Genomic DNA, 23,586 nt, shown 5'->3' on the forward strand with positions numbered 1-23,586 from the left:
AAAGTGTTTCCCAACCTTTCTGAACCGAGGACCAGTAAGATGTTGGAAACGCCTGAGTGGTGTGGTGGTAAGATGCTTGTCTACCACCATGGAGGTTGCTGTCACTGTGCTGGGTTCGAACCCGAGGGAGGAAATAGATAAGATATTTTCCCTAACGAACTTGGGGAGATCACCAATGAACAGCACCTTCATTTCCAACCCATCTCATTAATGGCAGTAAATTGCAATATAGTGATATGGCCAGAGTTGGTGCTTGGTGAAGTAGTAGTAAAATGTTTGAGACAGTTCAACATACCAACTTATAGTATATGATTCTAATTTTTTGTTTCAACCATAGATATTTCTGACATGCAATCAAATAATTTTCATTTTATTTTATTCCAATTGAAACTGCATTTTTGAATCTGCCCAAAGACCACGTGTTGATCCTTGCAGACCATAGAAATACTGGTTTAATACAAAAACTTCTGGTTTGAATCCTGATGGAAAATATAGAAGCTTAAGCTAGCCTATATAGAATCAGTTTAAGACTGTTGGTCCTAGACCTTTTGTCTTACATTTTACTTGTTTTGATTCACTTCAGGAAAACCAGGAAACTCTTGTTGAATTATTGCATGCCCTTTAAAATGTCTAGTTTTTCACTTTTGTCTCATGATTCGAGTGTAGCATGATAAATTTTGCCACGAGGCCATAGACTGGAGTGTGAGATGTTTGAAAAAGAAGACTGATTTATTACTATGGTCTGATTTCCCATAAATTGACTTTCCTGCAATAAGAAATAAATAAATGATTGTGCAACTAAGGTTTACAACCACATATATTCGATGGAGTGAGACACAGGTTTTTGATGAAAACCAAACCTGGTTGCCCTGTTCAGATTACTTCAGAAGACACTATTAAGCGAGTGAGGAAGATGATTTGAGCTGTTTCATTAACATAACCAACATTTCTACCATCAAGATTTTAAAACATGGATGCAGAAATATGACAAATGCATTAACACTAGCAGGAACTATGTTAAAAAAAATAGATTTGATGTCCGAAACTATTTCATCTTCTGTCTATCCCACTTGAAATTTTTAAAATTTCTATTAGTGACCTACTTTCTTTCGTCTTTATCTCAATTGTTTTCTTCTGTTACTGTGAGACTTTGAAGATATCAAAATTTGACACAGGTTTTTGATGAAAACCAAACCTTGTTGCCCTGTTCAGATTACTTCTTCTAAGACACTATTAAGCGAGTGAGGAAGATGTAAACATTTACTTTAATCCAGTCCAAAAATTTGTTATTGTTAGAAGGTGTTTGGTTAAGGATTAATATCTATTTGGAGTGCTTGGTAAAAACAGTTCAGCAAACAGATATTTGACTGTCTTGAGGTAATAATCATTGATAATTTTGGGTCCTGTTTTTCTCAATATATCAAAAATGTTTTTTTTAATGAAAATTATTTTACATACTGCATTTCTCAATGCAAGTGCAGGTTCTAAAATTGTATGTTAAGTAGTATAACTGCTGTGATTTCTTATTTTGAGCAAAAGTTTTGTTGCAATTGTAAATTTGCTTTTTTATTGCTTGAATAATGTGGTCGAAAGGAAAGAAAATGTTTTTATACCCTGATACTTTCAGTGCAGTAATAAACAAAATCATGATCCCCTTCACCAAAGGGTGAATCATTTATGTTCTAATCTTTACACATGTTGACAAACATTGCTAAAAAAAAATTTAATTTTAATGTTTGCATTATTTCCAGGCAAGAAAGTGTCCGTCCAGGAACTCCCTTGGCAGATGAACCAGTGGATGACAATGCGGAATATCTCCCTATAAAGACAATTGGTAGCCATCAGTATGATGACCATAACATTGCGCAACAAAGTTCTCGACATATTCGTGATTCATATGACCATCATCGTTATAGAAATCCGGAACCCTCAGAGCCTAGACATATTAGTATCATTGAGACTATTACAAATACGAGAAAAGTGAAATTTCCTGGAGTAGGTTTTCTTTCTTTGTGCTTTTATTCATTTGTGTTCACACTCTCGTGTGTATTGTGTGACTCATCGTGTATGCCAAAACACATCACTGTAAGAACTTGTGATAAGAGTTGCAAATTAAGATTCATAAAGTATGTGAGATGATGTCATGTTATTTTGTTGACTAATATCATCTCTTTGTAATCATTTCCTTTCTTCAGCTGTAAAGTTATACAAAAAAAATATTTTAGTGTATATATTGAGATGAATTCAGTGTATGTTTTGTATTGCCTGTAATTTATACCTGACTATATTTCATTTTTAATACATATTTTTATTACAGTCTATGAAAAAAAAGTGAGATATCTAGTCTTATGGGAAGAATAAATAATATTATTTATTATTATTATATCTATTTATTTGCCTTTTTTCATTGGCTCCTTCTGAGAAGTTATCTAGTCTTATATTCTGTAAATATAATGAAGGTTTGCTGGTCAAAAAATCAGAGGAAATATAATTTTCTGTTAATTTTGAGTGAAAAATAAAATTTAAAGAAAACACTTTTTCCATTTGTGTTCTAAGCCTTTTTCTAAAGATTCCAATTTCATCAAGTGGTATACCTTTATATATGATTTATTAAATTTGCCTTTGGTAGCAAAAAGTTTTCCATCTGATCTTCATTACTTTTTTTATGATTCATGAGGAAATTTATTTTTATTTCTAGTTCTAGTTTGTACATATTGAACAACAATAATGATATTTGTTGTGCCATTTATTTGACTCCAATTTGTCTGGATAGTTCTTTGAATCATCTTAATACATTAGTTATATGTTTTTACATGTTCAGCCACTCTCAGACGTGGAGATGGAACTTGTTCATAAGTCATAATCACTTTAAATTTGAGAGTTCGAAATCGAACAGTTTCATTTAGAAACAGAATGTTTACCCATGTCCTATCGAGACTAAACAGTATGTATATTTGTTTTTCATTTACATTTGTTCATAGCCTGCAAAATCCTCCAGGATCTTTCTTAAATCTGCCTGTATTTTTGTCTCTTTTTTTCCTGTCATCTCCAGGTATTTTGTGATTTAACAAAATGCCAGAGCTAAGTTTTGTACTGAGTTTTTTAAAATATTACATATGTAAAAATATGTAATATTTTTACACAATACACACGTTTTTTTAATGTTTCTGGGTCAACAATTCCATGGTTCTGTTCTTCCAACTTTTCCTTTTGTTTTTATTTTTCAACTACTTTGGCAGCTTCTAATTGTATCCAGCAGTTTTTATTAGTTCAATCCGATCTTCCTGTTAAAAGTCTCACCACAGAGATCAACAGCCCCACAATAGTAAAATCTCCAGTCATTACACTTTACTCACAGTTAGAAAAATTGATGGTAGCACTACACATAACAAGCATTACACAGAAACAGACTTTGACCAGTTCAAAACATGGGCACATTCCAACATGTACCAATTCATCAGAGTTTGTACCAATATGAACAAAGTGCAAGTGTGGTTTGTAGTTTTTATTAGCTGATTGTTTCTCACCAGCTCAAGTGGGACTATGTTCATATAATTCTAACAAGCTCCTCTCTCTCCCTCTCAAATTTATTACTCTTAATCATTTCAAATTTCATGTTCAGGTAAAGTTGAATATAAAAAAAGGTAATTAAAAATTTCAAAACAATTATTCAATCAAATGACAGTGAATCTAACAAATATTCTTGAGAATGTCTGGGGTGGGGGGGGCACGATGATTTGCTGGAGGACATGATGATGATGTCAATTCATATATACACAAATACATTAGATCAGTCGGTTTTACCTTTGATGCTGGGAAGGTATTGCGCTCCCCCCCCCCCCACATCTCCGCCCATGCTTAACCTCCGCAGCCCTCAAGGTTATTTTGAATATTTCATTTTTCACGATTATTTTTAACTGTAAAACTATGAGACTGCCTAAAATTTGTTTCTGCTGACAAATTAGTATGAAAAATCTACTACCAAATGTTTACAGCATGTAGAACCAATTTTGACGTCTCTGTGGGCAGTTCATTTAGGTTGATATAACTTTTTTTAAAAAGTGCGGTAAAAAATGTGCTTGACTTTCATTGTGAGGATTTAAGTTCCAACCCCCATTGGAAGCAGGTGGTGTTTGGCTGAAGTTGGTTTTTTGCAGTTTTCCAATTTTGAGGCAGGAATGTGAGTCAGTTTGCTATTTAAAAAGTCTGACGACATAGAGCATCCAGTCCTTCAACATGATACTTACATAACATTGAAATTCAAACATTTACTATCTTCACTTTTATGAAAGAAAATATGACAATTGGATGTCAGCACCAGCAGAACACAAACAAGCACAACTCTGACAACATAAATATGTTAGGGGCGGGGGTCAGGGCCACATGTGCACTCACAACAAATGTTCCAATATGCACAGATTCATTAGAAATGCCACAGAGAATGTGTATATGGTTAAGTAGTAGTTTCTCCTATAGGCAATGCAGGGATTGAAGAGGTTGAGGCCGAAATTAAATAAATATAAACTCAGTAATTTTTCAAGACAATAGGTGATAAGTGATATCTATCAAAGTATTGCCTTTACTAAATCCTTTTACTTGAAATCTATCGCTCCTACTAGTCTAACTCGCACAGAAAAACTGTAGATATTTTTAAATTGAGTAATCTCTTTTTATATAAAGCAATGTGTGTGATGAGAAAATAAGTTGGTTTCTGTCATCAGAAATAATGTAAAATAGTTATAAAATAATGTAATTAATGCAGTTTTAAGAAAGTATGCTTTGAAAATGATAGTTAAATTTGTCATACACATATTTAATACATTTTTTATTTTATTGGGAATTGCACATCGTTACATTGCAGGCCGCATATCGTTAGCATACTTCCAATTCACCACCTCTGCTAATACACCATCCGAAATTTTGTATGTTAAAAAAAATCAGAATTGGAAATATTATAGCCATGTCAAAGATCGAAACATTGCTGTTATGTAGTGTTATTAATGTTGAAATTTCTATTGCTAAATTCTGTTTAAGTTAAGAGCTGTATATATATAGTTCTGTTGTGCTACATATCTTTTGTGAACTTTTCATGATTTCACTTCCAATAATTGTTCATGTATGTTGATCTTTGATCGATTAAAATTGAATTTTAAGTTTGTTATAGTTGTGGTAGTATATATAAAGATGGGTCAGTTCTGTATATCAATACTGCATTATAAATCTGCTGTTGTTTGATATTGATTGTGATTATCATTTGGTTGAGCGAGAATATTAAAAATGGATTCAGGAAACATGCTATAGTTTCTACATTTTTACAGGAAAAAAAAGTTCATGGAAAAAAATCATATGTTTATATGGATGTTCATTTAAATTTGTAGTTATTTGTAAATGCTTGTGATTTTTCACAAAAATCTATTTTGATTTTGTGATATGTTTGGTATCCTATGATACTGGATTATTGAAGCTTTACGTAAATAGGATAAAACTTTATCTTGCTATTATTGTCTGTCCAAACAGTGTGTTATATTTTCATAGTTGTTTATATCTTTAGTTACTTTTTCAAATTTTTTTCTCCACTGGATGTCTTCAAAGTGATGAGCAGTGACTGATAAAATATACTGCTCACTTGGTAAACTTGGGTTTGTTTCTTCTTCTCCACTCACTCTTTCTTTATGAAGGGTTTGTGCGATTTGTAAATATGTATGTACATGATGGTCAATTAACATTGGTCACTGTTTCTGGTGTCTGATTTGATTGTGCGTAAGATAGTCATTGTGATGTTTTGTTATTCTGCTTACGCTTCAACCAGTAGAAAGGTAAATCTCAGGTCAGATCGGTAAAAATGATTGAAGTCCTTAAAAATTATACTCTATATGGGTCATTCTAATGAAAGTGGACAAAAAAATTCTCAAAAATGAATGTCAACTAAAAAATCCCCGAAAGTACTTGGACTTATTCACTTGCTTTAAAAACAAAATATAGTAGAAAAATAATAATTAAATCAACTGTATACATAAGGAGGTTAAGAGGTATGTAAACTGTCAAGGGATTTGCTTATTTCAGAACCAACTTGATATTTATTCTCGACATTCAAAAATTTTTTCAATCTCTTTTGGTGTTCTATTTTCAATATGGCAAGCACTTTTGTTACTCTCAAAAATTTTAATTATCACTTGCACTCTTATTTTTTTTCTCTTTTTGTCTGTCTCTTCTTTCTTTGACTATGGAGGGACAACAGATTTATAACTTGTTCATGTGCTTTTCATCGCAAATGAATCAAGCTTCTGCACCACTTGATATTGTGAAATGAAAATGTTTTATTCTCATACAGTTTAGAAGGAGAAAAAGTAAGTCTGAAGAAAGATGTGATCAAAATACTCTTGTTTTTCCCTGATTATGTCCAGTTTGTTAAATTTTTTCAATTGATGTTGCTTTTGAACAACACTGCTAATAGCTGTTTTTCTCTACATTTTCTGCAAAAAAAGGAGCTAAGGTGGCTTTTTCTCAGTCCAGTTTTTTTTTTTGGTGAGGTACCTGGAGAGGTCAGCGGACTCGCTGTCCTCTACAGAAAAAATTTGTCCTCTACCTTAATTTTTGGAATAAAATAAAAAAATTATACATAAAACAATGAAATAAACCTTTGCTGGATATTATGCTGAGATGAACTCGGGAAGGTATAACCTCTGGTCTTCAGGTCCTCTTGCAAACCTGACATATCCGTTACCATATACTCCACTATAGAGACAGTCCTGCCTTCCTTATTTCACACGCTATGTCGTGAAGACACTGAGGCTATTGATGCCTTCCTTAACCTCAGTGAATAGGCTCCTCTGATGGGATGGTAGAGGGAGTGAGACGGCTTTTTCTCAGCCCAATAAAAAAAACAAAAATGTTTATGCCCTAATTTACCAGGGCAGCAGAGCCAATATTTATAAGGGTCGTAAATAAAAAAAATGTATGAAATAAAGTGTCATAATATCTGGAATTTTTTTTTTTTATTTGTACTCGCTTCGGCTTAGCTATACATTATATTGATGGAAAGGATTTAAAATTATTATAAAAGAATATGAAAGTATACTAGTCCTAAAGCTATATATTATTGAAAATTTAAATATATTTTTGTACTGGAGGATGAAAAGTGGTCTGGAGACACTTGGTGAGGTGAGTTTAAAAATCTATTGATGGAAAACATAAATAGAAATAATAAACATTGGAGACAGAAGTAAAAGTAGAAAATTACAAAATAATGATAATAATGACAAAAGTTCTGTACTTATATTTCATGCAAACTGTGTATGATTTTGTCCAGTTTTATGAGAATGACCCATTGCTGAAATTATCAACTGTACAGTGATAATTTTTTTAAATTTTTGATTGGAATGGACAGTAATAGTTCTTAGGTATGATACATGATTTCATAAGAAAGCACAAATAAATTGAATTTTAGTAGAATCATCATGAAATGCTCCATGTTTTAGTTCTAACTGGAGTAATGAATATCTTGAAAATCAATCGTTTGATGTCTGCCTCTCTGACACAATTTTTATCTCTCATTTTGTATTGTGAGATATGTATCTTAAGCTATATAACATCAAAAAGGTTAAGGTTCTCTTCCCTTTTGTCTATCTTAAAGATGTATATATATTTCAAAGTTTTTGAAAAGTCTTCTTAAATGTGGACTAAATTGTGTGGGAACTACGTTTGAGATCTCTTATTCACTCTTTTTCACAAATCTGCAGTGGTGTGAAAGTTGGCATGCATTTGCACTGAAAATAGTTATCAAACTGATTGTTTTAATTTCAGATTGTATTGGAAACAAATTGCTGTAATTCTGATATGTACTGTGCTGTTTTGTTAAATTACATTTTTCCAAAATAAGCATGAAATAAATCGCTCATTTTTACATTGTTCCTTCTTTTCATCACATATATGTCATGACAAAAAGTTACAACTCAGCTTATTTCTCTGGTATTTTTCATAGAATATTGCATGTACTGTTGTTAAAAAGGGTTTTAGAAAGTTAAACCATTCATATACAGTGGCAAAATATTTACTTGCAACATGAAGCAAGAGTTGCATGGAAAAATGGTGTGAATGGAAAAAAACTGGGGGAAAAAATTAGAATAGTTTTCTAATTAGCATTTCAGTTTCAAGAGTAATCTCTATTTTGGGATGGTCTAGAATCTTGGAATCAGTTATCAATGATAGTTTATTCCAAGCACTAGTCTCAGTGGGTATTATTTTCATTTATTTCTTTAAGGAAGTTTTTTTTACTCAAGTTATAAAAAAGTGGGAGTTGGGGTTTGATGTCTGCCTTGCCAAAACAAATACTAATAAAGCTAATTCTGTTTCCCCCACACTTAAACTGATAAACACTAAAAAACACTCTTGGAAACACCAGAAATCAGAATGACTAGGTGTTAAACTTTATTTCAGGTTCTGATATATGCAGTTTGGTAAACAATTCCAAAGATTTTTTATTTTCTCATTCCATTCAACAATGATTATTCCATCACAAGGTTGAACAGCAGAAACAAGAAGAACAAAAAATATTTTCACTTTGTATAATTATGATTAACTTTTTCCTTTACTTTTTTTTATAGCGCTTACCATTGCCACCCCCTCGCCAGATGTATATGCATTCAGGTTCTCATCATGGTGAGTGAAGTAATTTTTATCATTTTATAATTTTTATCTCAAAACTGTTTTTTGGTGAGAAGGAGTTTGATATCATTTTGCCAATTTTTTCCCTTCTGAATGCAATTAGTTTGTTTGAAGGGAGCCTTGATCGCCAGATTTACCCTCTGACCGCTCAATTTGTGGACCGAAATTGCTTCAAAAATTGTGTAATTTTTTTCACTCAAAAAGTGAAGTTTGAGCGGTAATACCACGTGCCTTCAAATGCCGCAATTTAGTGGACAACTAACGACATCTGTTGGCCAAAACGTAAATGAAACGTCTAATACTGTATATAATTTATTTCAGTGGTTAAACGGGGAAAAAACGGGTTGCGCTTCTCAATAAAGGAAGAAAAACACATGCCCGCAGAAATCGCGGGATGATCAGATTTTGCTACATTTGAGTTGCCCGTGGAAACCGCGGGATGAGCAGCCAGAGGGTTAAGCCTTCAGTGGACCCCTGGGACAGAATTTTCCCAGGCTCTTCTTGTATATTTACAGTGTAAAAGAAAACAACCAAAACTAATTCATATCAGGCTGCCAGGGCTAGAGCACCAATCAGCCTCTCTTTAAAGAGGACATGGGTCCTGCTAACTCTGTAAAGCAGTGTTTCTCAAAGTGTGCGTTATGGCTCTTAGGGGGCATCGCCAACCTTTGTTAGAGGTGTTGCTGTAAGCTGTCAATGTTGATGTGTGCTATGAAGTGGTTCCTTCTATTTTGGGGAGCTGTGGATTAATGATGATAAGGGAAGAGAGTCACGAGTGGCAAAAGTTTGAAAATCACTGCTGTAAATAATTCGGCTATTGAATTAAGAACAAAACTGATAAGAGAGTACAAATACATAGCTCCAAAGAAAACAAGTTAGGACAATTATATTTCTTCAAATGGAGCTGAGAGATGGGGCTTAATTCTAGAGAACGGTCCTACTTTCTTAATTTTTTGCCATTTATACCCATAAAATCAACTAAGAAACTCCCTCCCAAAAGATGTTTCCTATTATTTTCCAGAAAATATGAGTTTTCAATCGGGTGGTCTTGCGCGGTCCTGTTCACCTTGGATTATTGAGATACTGTCATTTGGCAGGCGAATATCAACTCAATTCATACCTATTGTCGCTTGCCTTACATTTTTGATATCATCAATATAAATTTATCCACATTAATATCATGAGAGGAAAAAAAACTTGTATGCAGTGAAAATCCTATTTTATAGTATTCGCTGATTTCAATGCACTTTTCATAGTGTAACGGTAAGACCTTTATAATGATACATATATTTTTCTCCTTGAGTAGGGCAGGACTAAACAGACAAAAAAAAAAAAAAAAATCGATGCTCCAAAAACATTTTATTCAAAGAAAAAGGCTTCAAAATAATGCTGCTTTTGACTTTTTCAAGGCATAGTAATTCTCTTCCATGTTGAGATATTCTGGTCGAAATTCCAAACATTTTGTGCTGCTCTCAGCGTGTAATTTAGTAAGCACAGAAAAACAATTTTAAGCATCGTGCCAATTTTAGTTGCGACCTGGCACCTGGGATTTGTCCGGTCCTGGGGTAGGCTTATATAAGAATTTCACTGTATAACCTGATAACACAGGTTGAAATGGATTTTCACACATGTGAAATCACCTTCATTCATTTCAAAATGATAAAATATTAAACTTAATATTGCTTGCTTGTACTTAAAATTAATTGTGTGTGTGTGTGTGTGTGTGTGTGTGTCTTTCAAGTCTTACTCTTCTGTCTTTCCAGAACGCTCTGATTATCGAGATAGACATGACTACCATGGAAGATATGATCGAAGACATGATGACAGATCCAGCAAAATGAGATCGGGGTATAAAAAATTATCAATTATATACAAAATCCAAAGCTATTAATGAACTAAAGCTTAGCCATGTATTTTTGTGACTTGATATCATTTTCAAAATGTCTGGTTTTCTTTGTAGCCAACGCAGTTATCGTGACTATGCGTCTGATCGAGAAAATGGCAGGGATATGCATTATTCATCACTGGGAAATGTGGACTCTCAGTCTTGTTACAGATCGACTCCCCCACCTCGTTCCCAGCCATCCAATATGCAAACTTCTTCGTCTACTCTTGAAGTTCCACCTCATTATGTAGCCGCACCTACTCAGCAACCAAGCAGCAGGCATACTCCATCATCGTCGCCACCCATGCTTCCAGTTGCTTCAGCGTCTGTGCCTCCAGATACACGTTCTCATCTTATGTCAAATCCTCAACCATTTCCACCTCAACCTCCTCCTCCTGGTGAGAAAGTTTGTACTTATGATTGGGAGCTATAATATATAATTATTCCAAGGAAGAAAAATTTTGAAATTATTTGTGAAGTTCCTCAATCCATTAAAGCAGATTACATGTAATTCCTAGCTTTCACAGTATAGTCTCGATAATCCATGGTGAACGGAATCGAGGCCTCCTCTGATTACTGAAAACTGATTTTCCGGGGGGGGGGGGGGAATTGAAATCTCAAAATTGCAAAGGGAGGGAGACCTTTGTATTTGTAATTACTCATAGTATTGTTCCTTTATTTCTGAAAGCCTTAGTCAGTATACTGCCATTTCTACAGCAAACAAATTAAAAAATGGTGTCACCACATGGGAGAAATCGCGAATTGTTCTATGGAAATTTTAGCTGTCTCTCATCTATGATGAACCCGATGTCTTCACCAGAATAATTTTTTCAGATGAGACAAAATTTCAAGTATCCAACAGGGTTGATAAGCACAATTGCTGAATTCATGTCTCAGAAAATCCCGTGTAATTTTTTAGGTGGAAAGAAACAATCTCAAAATCAATGTGTGGTGCTCGCTGATAAGGTTATTGAGCCCAGGGAAACAAAAGGAGTACATATGGAAAGCCATTGGGTTTTTTTAAAACCTTTTGAGTGTTGTTTCCGATTTATGTTTTTTTCTCATTGCTTTTAACTTCCCATAAAGTGTAGGGACTAATTACGATAGGAAAATTTGATCCAGACACCCTGTATTGCAACTGAAGCATGCCAGATTCATGGCTGCCACATCTCCCGAATTTTAGCTTCTTCCCTTGACCTCCTGAAAACTTCTTAAATCTCCTGAATTTTTACGAAAATCACAAAAAAATCCTAATTGTCCCCAAAAATTCCCTACTTCACTAAAAAAAATCCCTGCTTCTGAAAATAATCCCTAAGGAATTTCTTGTGGGCATGAAATCTTTTGCCTGTTTTTTTCCCCTTTCGAAATGACGTCACGCATCGTAAATGGGGAAATTCTCTTTTAAGGAAATTTTACAAACCCTCTGATGGTAACAAGAATGTTGTTTGTCTTATTGTGCAGGAAATAGCCAATAGTCCTGGATAATAATTGAAGATTATAGTGATGCACATATGGTAAAAATTTCTTTTGTTAAAGTTATGACGTGCGATAGAACAAAACATGAATACTGATAAGCAAAAACATATTTAATCAATTTTAAAGATATTCCCCGATGAATTTCCTTTAATTACACGTTCCAGAAAAGGGCTGACTTTTCCTTTTTGTACAAGTTGTGCTACAGACATAAACATTGGTCATGGTGGAAAGACTGACATCACTCATGTGAAAAGAAAAAAAAAACATCAAGCAAGTGTCACAAAAAGTCAGTGTTCTTCAAAAATTGATGCTTTTTCCCCCTTCATTTTCAGATGATTTTGGAGTCATTCGCGCATAATGTTTGTTCACATCGTTTATGATTGTGAACATAATATTTATTTTTTTAGATCACCATTTTGATGTTTCTGCCCCCAATTTCACTTGTTTTTGTGCATAGGGATTTTATTCCCACGGTGAAACAAGTCTGGACTTATTTTAAAAAAAAGAAACATTTTCTCCGCTGTACTAAGGGTTTAACTTCCATGTGTGTAAAATCCATATTTTATTTGGAAAAATCCCTTTTGTATTTATTAGGGAGTGGTTTTTAGCATAAAATAAGGGTCCACACAAAAATCTCCCGAATTTGCATTTTCAAAAGTTGGCAGCTACCCGCATTGATCAAATTGAAATTGGTGATGAAAAGAAATCAATAGTTTTACTGATTTCTACAACTGTGACCATAATATTATTTACCATATGCTTATCTATATGATTTTAAAATTTAAATATGATCCACGGTTAACGATTCTCTTGAAAACAAAATCCAGAAATATTTGAGTCAGCATTGTTTTGTTTCTTGTTTATATAATCTGTGATATAATCTAATGATATTTTCATTTCAGGTGCATCACCAGTAGATACGTCTCATATTCCTCCACAGCCTCCACCACCAGGTGTTGATCCTCTTTTGCCAACGCCTCCGTCTTCTCTTGTAGATGCACCTTATTCTAACCAGGGTTTCAAGCCAGAAGTTATCAAAACAGAGGAAAAGTGAGTCATTATTTATGTTACTAATGATGTGCATTTTTCTTGATGTACTGTTTACATTGCAATATTTTCCATTGATATTCTGTTCAGATTTGTTATTTTTAAATTAGAAAAAATTACACATATTCACCTATTTATGATCACAGACAAAATATTTTGTCTGAACACCAGTGGAATAAATTCTATCCAGTTCTCTGTATTTTGTACAGAGTGCCCCAAATGGCAATGTGAATGTAATGAACCTCTCTGCTAATTATACAAAGTACAGATGAGGAGATACAAAATTTAATGTCAAAAGTCTATGTAAAGGGGTTAAATTGAAATCAAAAAAATTTCTATTCAATGTAGGGTCAACATTATGCAAGACGTTTGTTTTTGTGGCACATAAAATACACATAATCAAAATTTATTTTAGAGATATTAATGTTTCTCTATTTTTCAGGAGTATAGATGACAAAATGGAAGAGTTCCAAAGAAAACTAGCTGAAAGAGACAGAGAGCAGAGAGGAGAACGGTCTTCTAGAAGTAGTAGTCGGAGCTCAGTACGTAAAAAGTCATCGAGATCTTCTTCTCGATCATCACATTCTAGGTCTTACAGGTCAAAGTCATGGAGCCGATCAGTTTCGAGAAGCATTACACGTTCAAAATCCAGGTCACGAACTCCGTTCTCTAGCCGCTCTCGTACATCTTCTTTTTCCCGCTCGAGATCCCGTTCAAGATCCAAATCAAGGTCATATTCAAGATCATTGTCAAGATCTAGAAGTATGTCTAGATCAAGATCCAGAGAAAGGAGGAGAAGCCTATCTCGAGATAGACGCCGGACAGATTCCAGGGAAAGACGCAGAGCAGATTCTCGAGAACGTCACAGAATTGATTATCATGAGCGTCTCAGAATTGATGCTCGTGAACATCGCAGAACTGATTCTCGGGAGCGTCTTAGACCTGATTCTCATGAGCATCACAGAATGGATTCCAGAGAGAGGCAGCATTCATCTCCACGTGAGCACATCTCTTCCTCTAGAACTCATTCAGCTCCTCATTCTCCATCGCCTCGCAATTATCAAAATCGCATTCACAGAGCCCCATACCCTGTTAGACGTGAATATGGGATGCAACAGATAACCAGCTCTTACTCAGAACCCTATCCAGTAACTTCTGCTCAAGTACAGCAACCTTCAATGCCATTACCAGTTATGAGAGTTCCTCACCCAGCAACTCAAGTTCCTCAATCTATACATACAGTTCAGACCGCAGCTGTTCCACATCCAATGGATCATTATCCTCAAGAAAGGCAACGCTATCAATACAGTGAACAATATACTTATTTTGACATTTATCAGCATCATCACCAGACTAAAACGTATATTCATCCAAGATATGATCGAGAACAGAGGTGCGTCCGTGTTCACACTGATCCTAGGGAATATCAGAGGGAGTACCATAGGCGAAGCGAAGAGGTAACTCATCGAATCCCAGGGTGGGTTGGAGATAGATCCAGAGATTACAAACCAAGGTATAGAACAGCTAGAGATATACAAAGGAAAGAAATAAAAGAACTTCCCAAGCTGCAAGAGTCTGAGACTCGAGTTAAAGAAATAAAAGAAGAATCACAGCCTAAAAAGAAAGAAGAAAAAACATCCAAACATAAAAAACACCATCATCACCACCATCACCATTCTAAAGAGAGCAAAAAGCAAGAATCCAAGACAATATCTGTCCATCCTGAGAGTGGAATTCCCACTACTAAGAATCCAGTAAGTGTTGAAGTTGGGGCAGAAAGCAATAATCTAGACAAGAAAGTCAGCGAAGAACAAAGGCAAGTCGACAAACCAAAGGAGAAAAAGCACAAGCATAAAAAGCATAAAACTGCTGATCCTACAGTGAAAAAGAAGAAACTGGCAAAAAAAGAGAAGCCTGACGGAGCCGAAGCTGATGCTACTGTCAAAGTTAAAACGAAGAAAAAGAAAATCAAGACGAAAACTGGAGAAGAGGGGAAGAAGAAAGAAAAAAGCTCAAAAAAGGCAAAACGATTGATGATAGAGAACACAAAACTTCAGACTGAAACTGTTGCTCCGTCTGAAGCGGAGAAAACTGATGGAATTCCATTGGTTATCAAACAAGATGAAAATGTAATTGCTGACCCTGTAGATAACCAAGTTCAAGGTATGCAACCAGAGGAGAATGAAAAAGTTGTTACCGAAGGCTCACCTGGGTATGTTATAAGAGACAGTAGAATTTTGGATGATACTACAAATCCAAATGATGATGATGCAGTGGTAGAAGCAACAACAGAGAATGCAGAGCTGTTGCTGCATGACAAACCTTCTGAAGAAGAGTTGGTTTTGGGTGCTTATGAAGACAACCATTTGCAGCTATATGCAAACGATGAGTCTGCTGAATTGGATGAAGAAAATGAAAAAATTGGTCGAGAGGATGAATTGCACGTATCTGTGCCTGAGATTTCCAAGTGGGAGCGGGAAGAATATGATGACGAAATCACTACAAAGCATTACAAAAAAAGTTCAGTGATTGTACCAAAAGAAGAAAAGGCTGCCTTATCATCCGATATAATACAACGAGCTGAGAATGTGTTGTTACACAAGCCGCTCAAGACTGCCATTGTTATCTCATCCAGTAGAGATAAGTCTACATCATCTTCATCCGATAAAGATGATAGACCATCTTCTAGGTCCAACACAAGATCGTTATCTCCTCAGGTCAAGTCTGTGAGTAATGCCAAGCTAAAAGAGGCATCCGAATCTGTTGGAGAAGTTAGTTCAACGTCTTCATCCTTGCAAGTCATTGTAATGACCGACAAAGAGAAACGATCAGTGCTAGCAAAGGATGAACAGAAAAACAGTTCGAAAGATAGCCACTTATCAAAAAGAGTGAAACTAGACCGTTCAAAATTCCATAATCCAGAGTCTGTTGAACAGAAGCAATCTCAATCATTACATAGAACAGTTGTAATAGAAAACTGGTCCAAAAAACAAGATGTTCAAGAAACTCAGACAAAACACTTGCGATCTAGAACTGAAAAGAAATCTGATGATACAAAAGAATCATCTCGCCATGAACAAAAGTCATCAAGAGATAATAAAAAGCAGGAAAGTATAGTCGTGGCCGAGAAGTTACCAGAATCAAAAGACAGAAGAAGAGTTGAAAGAGATAGATCTCCGAAAGAAAGAGTTGGCAAGCATTCATCAGATCAGGTACAAAATAATGACAGGCGTCGTGTAGTTAGTCGTGATAGTCATGGAGCCAGTGACCGAAGTGTTCGGCGACGATCACGCTCACATAGCTACGATTCAACAGAGAATCGCCATCACCAATCTAGAAAGAGACGTACTGATTCTTCAGATCACAGAGATAAAAAAGATCATGCTAGTGGCGGTAGTAGTTCTTTTGATTTACGGGAACGCCTTAGTCATAAGTCTTCATCTCAAAAAACTTCTAAACAGGAAGAAAGAAAAGCATCTTTGAAGAGTGAGACTTCCAAAGAAATGATCAGATCTCATTCTAAAGTAGTCGTTCCTCATGACGAGTCTCACTTTGTTCCTGATTACGATGAGTATAGTGATAACGATAGGAAGAAATTGAAGAGGGGAGCTGTTGAACCACCAAAATCCCCACGTAAGAAAATCAAAGTAGAGCAAACCGAGAAAAGCCTAGCTTCATCAGCTGTTGTAGCTGTTGCTCCCAAAAAAGAGAAACGGCGCAAAGTGGTGGAAAAGACCAGCAGCAGCAGCAGTAGTAGCAGCTCAAGCTCGTCTTCTTCCAGCAGCGACAGCGACTCATCAGAGTCGGATACTAAGGGAAAATCAAAGGTTACAGAAACCGAACGCAAGAAACATAAGAAGTCTAAGCACAAGAAACACAAGAAACATAAGCACAAACATAAGAAGAAAAAAAGTCACAAAGCAAAGCAAAAATCTTGAATTCATCCATTTGAGAGGGATATGTGAATGTATATTATTGACTATATAATACGTTAGTGTTTTTCTTGTTTTGTCTGACTCAACATATTGACGATATTTGATCAAATATTGATTTATAATTGTAAAAAAAAAATGTAAAAGTTCATAAATATTGTAAATATTTTTTAGTAAATTCGGGCTACAAACGGTATCCATATGAATGTATGTCAGTTATTTTTGTGAGAAAGAAAAGTGAATTTATAATGATTTCACTGTATAGAGGAAATATACAACAATTTTATTAAGCTGTCATGTGCTTAGGGAATAGTTTTGAAAACTGTTCGAATGAGATTTTTGCAAAGAGCGAAATGAGGAGACATAATTTCTTAGAAGAATAGTATTTTATATTGCATGCAGTTTTTCCTTCTCGTTGGATAAGCAAGGCTACAGTAGGAGATTTTAGTTGCATGGAGATTGTAGTTAGTTGGGTTGTGGTGATACATGAGGCAAGAATGCATTATGATTGTTGTAATATATCACAAGTATGATGAAAGTTTTGTTAAGATTATTCTGTGAATTCGTGACATATTACTGAAAGAATATCCAGAGCATTCTCTGATCATTGAACTTTGGTTGCCTCTCTCTCATGGGTGTGAATTGGTCAAAATCTGCTACTTGGTGCTTTTCCTATGTGCTATTTACCATTCTTAGTCTCTTTGGCATACATGTGTTTTAACAATGTTTGAATGGCGTGTGCCTGTATCACTACAGCTTGACCAACCCTAATGTTCACAATGCGACTTGACTGTGACTTATCCAACATGGGGGAAAATGCCTCACAGTTTATACCTGGTATCATTTCTAGGAGGTGTATGTAACCCTTTCAAACACAATATGCACAAACAGTGTTTCAGAGCTGAACTCTTGGTTCAGCTATGACTTCAATGATAAAACATCCATAATCCTTAAATCAAGGCTGAACACCCTGAGATTAAAAGAATATATACATTGAGAAAAAAGAAAAACAACCCCTCGTTTGTGCATACAGGGTCTGAAAGGGATATTTGGGGGGGGGGGGAATCTTAAGAGTGCCAGTGTAAATGAATTCGGTGAACTTGACCCAGTTCCATTTAGTATGAGCAGAGATTTTGAGATCCTGATTTGGTAACATAATTTGATTGTTGTATGTTTTTTGCACTGTTCATATACAGGAAGATCTGCAGCTTCTAATTACTATTTCAGTTTCTGAAATGATACATGTGTGAAACTTTCAAAAAAGAGGGATCTTATATGTGCGTTCGCAGACAGAAAATCTACAGCTGTACCATATCCATAAAAACTATTGCTTTATGACATCAGTAATATCATTATTTGGCGTGAAAAAATTCTGGAAAAAATAAAATTTTATCAGCAAAAATATGCGTGTTAGAAAATATTGAAAATAACTAAACAGTACAGTATTATATTACATATATGAACCATCATTAAACTGGGACATGAAATAAAAAACAACTGTTATGATTCTTTTGATCAGTTACCAGTTTTCGATTTATGTACCTCATAAAAAAAAAGAATATGCTACGATATTAAATAAATATTTTATGAGCAATAATATTAGTTAAATTAAAGAATTTGCTTTGAAATTTGAATAGTTGCTTATTTGTTGTGTAGAAAAATACAAAGTTTAATCCGGATGAGATTTTGAGATCCTGATTTGATAACATAATTTGATTGTTGAAGAGGATCTAGACCAGAAACACTTTGATTCCAGTCTGGATCCTCTTTGACTACAATCACATAAACCCAAGGAGGGCTGATTGCTCTGTGTGGGTTTTATTTGTGTTATTTTACAACAAACAAACAACAACTGTTAAAAGTTTGGTGGCAAACTTGATAATTCAATTTATATTATTGCTCAAAAAATATTTATGAATATCATTCCATATTGATTTTTTCTTTCGCCACATAAATTTGAAAACTGGTCACCGAAGAATTATAACAGTTGTGTTTTTTATTTAATAGGTGTCAGCAGGAGTTCTAGTTTGATGATGTTTTTTACATGCAAGTAATATTATATTTTCTAGATCACATTTTTTTTTGCTGATGAAATTTTATTTTTACCGGTTTATTGTTTATGGATAAGAGTAGCCAAGAAAAGCACCATTTTTTTCATGGTGAATAAGTTTATAAAATATGGGCATTTAGATGGGCACATAGAATCCTTCGTGTGCTTAACATTTTTTTTTTTTTTGTGCGGAAAAAAAAATCCCCATATTGTAATAAGGTACTCTGACAAATTTCTAAAATATCATGAACAATATGTTGCTAAAACTTTAATGCTTCAACTATTACCATAAGGGAAAAAAACTTTTTCTGTCAGAGACCCACTCTTTTTTTCATAATTTTCATTCATGCTGTCAGCTCACGTGTAGGAAGGTAGTCGTTGAAATGAAAACGTGCATCTCATTTAGGAATCACATGGTGGTCAATGTGTTAAACTGCACAAATAGTCAGAAACATATCGTTTATACATGCAAGATGAGAAAAGTTTTTTCCGAAATCTCAAATCTTCAAGTGATTCAGCAGCCTGTCTTGTCTATTTGCAGGTTTCACAATTTGGTAACCCTTAACTTTCACAATGTGGTATTCGAAGTACTGAAATTATTCTGTGTTAATATGTGCTGTAGAAGTCGCTCCTCATTATAGATTGTTGAATATTAATTCTAAAACATGACAGTAATCTTAAAATAATATTGTTGCATCAATATTCATAGAACTTTATATTATTAGTTTTTATCATTGTTTTGGTTGATTCACCTCAGCAAAGACTGACTCAGTAGAGACTGTGTATTCACTTACGACATTTTTATCATCATTTGCAGAGGGGCGACTTGAGACAAAAATTTCTACCCGTGTGGGACCTATTTTTGGCTCCTCCAACCAAGGTTTTTTTTTATTTTTATTATTCTTTTTTTACTCTTTCAACTCGGATTTGGAGGGTAACATGTACTAGGACTTCTAATTATTCGAACTATTATTATTTAATTTCACAGATCAGTGAAATAATTACACTTACTTTTTACTACTTATTACTTTTTTTAGAACAAATAAAATCTTATCAGATTTTTTTTTTGTAATATCCAAATATTGGCACCATATATTGATATTTCACTTTTCTGCACGAGGTTCACAGCTTCCTTTCATGACATCTCTAGTTATTGTGATTGACTTCATGCAAGAATGGGAATAGACTAGTTTTTCTTACGTCATTACGATTGTTTCCTTCTCATAAACTATCTAGAAAATATGTATTAAAAACTAAATTTATGTGGAGACTTATTAATTGCCATCATTCTCATGCTAGTTCATTCAAAGTTTGAAAAAAATAATTATGCTAATAAAATACAACACTTGTGTTTCTGTTCTTGTAGCGTAGCAGTGGGTTCATCGGTGATAATGTGAATCCTATGTAGTTATATGTTACAAAATTGCCTACACGACGTGCTCAATTATTATGTGTGAATATGAATATCCATGTAAAATATAATGAAAATAAATGATATTTGAATTAATTTATGACCAGTCTAATTTGATTTTCTCTGTGTTTGAATTATGTATTTGTATTCAAGTTGGTTTTCAAACAGAAAAGCACCAAAGTTTCTTGCAGAAAGGTCCAAGAACTAACAATTTTTAATTACTTCAGTTATAATAGTTTGTTTATTTTTAATACTTTTTTGAGCCCCTTACAGGCAAACTTCAGAAATAGCATATGGGATGGGAAGGCGAGAAAATGTTGGAGGCTAAATGGATACATGAATATTTTGGAAGCTTGTGAAAGTTTGCAAAGGTAAAAGTTTGAAAACCCCTGGATTACGTTAAAAACCAGGTATGAAGGGAAAAGACTGCAGCATGGATTTTTGTGGGGGAGGATGAACACATGATTTTGCTGCTTCATTTAAAATTTGATTTTATAACGGTATTCTGCTTCCACTAAAGTCGCCCCACCCCCAACTTTTGCTGCCCAGAGCAATTAAACCCCCAAGCAGAGGCGTGCGCAGGGCCCCCTCACCAAGTCGACCAAAAAATAGAAAACATTTCGGTGAAAAATTTAAATATCGAAAGAAATACCCTTTATATGCTATATAAACCAATTTCTGTTAATTTACCACCCTTCAAATGCTTTTTGATGGTAACAAAAATCCTCGGTAAGAAAGCTTTTGTCCCCATCCAAATGTCAATCTTACGTACGCCCCTGCCCCCCCCCCTCGCAGTACCGACCCTGGTGTATAAAAAGATATCTTTCAGTTGTAAAATATGGTCGCGCGCGTGTGTGTACGGTTAAGTCATATAGCTGCCAACTTTTGAGAATGAAAATTCGGGAGGTTTTCGCGCGGATCCATATTACGTACGAAAATAAATATAAAAAAGGATATTTTAAAACATTTTAGGGATATTTTCATAGTAAAAACCGTCCTTACCAGACGCAGGACCCGATGCGCCTCAACAATCTCGAGGCACCAAAAATGTTCTGGATCCCTCTTCATACCCTGATTTAATATATTTTGTAGGGTGAGGAGGGCATTGACATCTATTTTTTCAAAATAGAGGTATCTCTCGCCTTACGCGGTTTCGCATTACGCGATTTCGCTATACCGGGGTTTCAAAAACTTCAGAAATTGCGGCCCGCGAAATTTGGTATATTGTTGGATTTTAGTCCTGAAAATGGGTGTGTAAATTAGAGTTTTGACAATTAAAATGACAAAATCTGTTGGATTTCTTTAGATATGACATAATTACAGGGTGTCCTGCAAGTGCTTATGCTGCCTTCATCACATCAACCGTTCGTCGTAGACGTGTGATTCCAGTTTAAAAATTGTTCAAAATTCGTTCAGAAATTTGTACTAGTTTTGACAGCGAAAATACGGTGTGTCACAAAATCTAAATTTTTATATGTTCCCACTGTCCTCTAACTTCCAATTAAAAAGTTGTTGCCCTGTCACTTCTAAAACCAACAGAAAAAATTCCAATGCTTCTATTTCTTTCTTCAATATTCGCTGAGATATTTAGATTCAAAAATTGGAGAAAAGTTATGAAAGAACAGCATAAACTAACTGACGCAACGCCCCTTTCCCTCACTTATGCTGTTCTTTCCCAACTTTACGAATTCGAATATCTCAGCGAATATTGCACTTAGAAACGTGGATTTTTTTTATGTTGGCCAGAAAAGACAGGTCAACTAGTTAGAATAGCTATGTTATAGCTGTTGGGACCGTATAAAAATTTAGATTTTTTCATTTTGTGGAACATTGTATTTTGGCTTTCAAAACAGTAATTTTTTAACACACTTTGAGCATTTTTTAAATTCGAATCATGTCTCTGGGTTGAATTAACATTAGTAAGATGTGCAAGAAATATCTATTGAGGTCCATATATCTTTTGATTATAATAGCATCAACTGTCAAAATTTGTAAGCAAACTTGACGATTCAACTGATATTATTGCTTGAAAAATATTTATCAACATCATGCTATATTGATCTTTATGCGGCGAATAAATCAAAAATCGATCATTTCAATTGAAGAAGCACAACAGTTGTATATTTTATTTCATAGGTGGCAGCAGTTCTAGTTGAGTGATGTTTCTTTCATATACTATATATTTAGGATGATTAGCCAATTTCCCCTTGCCGTATTTTATTGACAAACTGTTTATTCTCTAGAGACATACTTCCAATTAGAGAAAGTATCCAAACAACGTGTAGAACTCAGATACGTCATTCATGTTGCAAGAGGTTGTATGGTTATAAAAAAAAAATTAACTTTTTCTATATACGAGCACCCTATCCCCTAAAACTCAATTAGAAACTTAGAAAAAAAAATTACGTTTCTAAATGCAATAATCGCAGAAATATTTGAATTCAAAAATCGAGGGAAATTCAGGAAAAAAAACAGCATAAACTAACGGACAACGCTTCTTTCCCTGATTTATGCTATTCTTTCAATCTGCTGATTCTTTTAAAGAGATACTATCTCTTTAAAAGAAGAAGAGTATTAGTAACCAGAAAAAAAAGTTTTCTTCTTTGAACGCTCTCCGGGTTCCAGGATTTTTAAGGGTTACGTTGGCGTTTGATCATGCGGATCCCCAGGATTACACGAAACACCCCGTGCCCTTGGTCCCTCTTTTGGTAAACCTACACCCTTGCTGTTCAGGGCACTCTTTTGATCATTGTGCTTGAAAAATCTTTTTAGTCACTTACATGCTTTCAAACTCCGCAAGTCACTCCCCCTACTCCCATATGTTTAAAAACACGTTAGATGACGACGACTTCTGGCCGTTCACTGACCTTTCTTTCTTTCAAACCGAGAACAACTCAGGTCTATCACCATCTATGGCCGATTTACTATCTAATGAGTTGTGCCGGAAGTGTAACTGTGTGTGTACCTAACAGTCTGAGTGTGTATGTAGTGTTGTGTTCTGATTTTTCAGTGTCACCATCTATGGCCGCTGTGGTGGTCGAGTGGTTATAGTGCCGGACTCGTGATGCGAGGATCCGGGTTCGAACCCCACAGTGGTGGTCGGCTGAAGTTGGTTTTATGT

At 34.8% G+C, this 23,586-nt stretch overlaps 1 protein-coding gene across 2 annotated transcripts in view; it reads left to right on the plus strand.

Moving 5' to 3' along the window:
- Positions 1-17,135, plus strand: part of snama (something that sticks like glue) — a 39,820-nt gene extending 22,685 nt beyond the window's left edge. For both annotated transcript variants that reach the window (XM_089244945.1, XM_089244944.1), the window contains 6 exons: positions 1,752-1,995; positions 8,604-8,658; positions 10,428-10,512; positions 10,625-10,947; positions 12,928-13,075; positions 13,515-17,135. In XM_089244945.1, the coding sequence (XP_089101071.1) occupies positions 1,752-1,995; positions 8,604-8,658; positions 10,428-10,512; positions 10,625-10,947; positions 12,928-13,075; positions 13,515-17,010 (4,351 nt within the window). In that variant the 3' untranslated portion in view covers positions 17,011-17,135. The remainder of the gene's footprint in view (positions 1-1,751; positions 1,996-8,603; positions 8,659-10,427; positions 10,513-10,624; positions 10,948-12,927; positions 13,076-13,514) is intronic.
- Positions 17,136-23,586: the final 6,451 nt, after the last annotated feature.

Source organism: Pholcus phalangioides, unplaced genomic scaffold (assembly GCF_987345545.1).
Source record: "Pholcus phalangioides strain wild (caught in Gottingen) unplaced genomic scaffold, Ppha-v1.0 ptg000015l_1, whole genome shotgun sequence".
NCBI lineage: Eukaryota > Metazoa > Arthropoda > Arachnida > Araneae > Pholcidae > Pholcus > Pholcus phalangioides.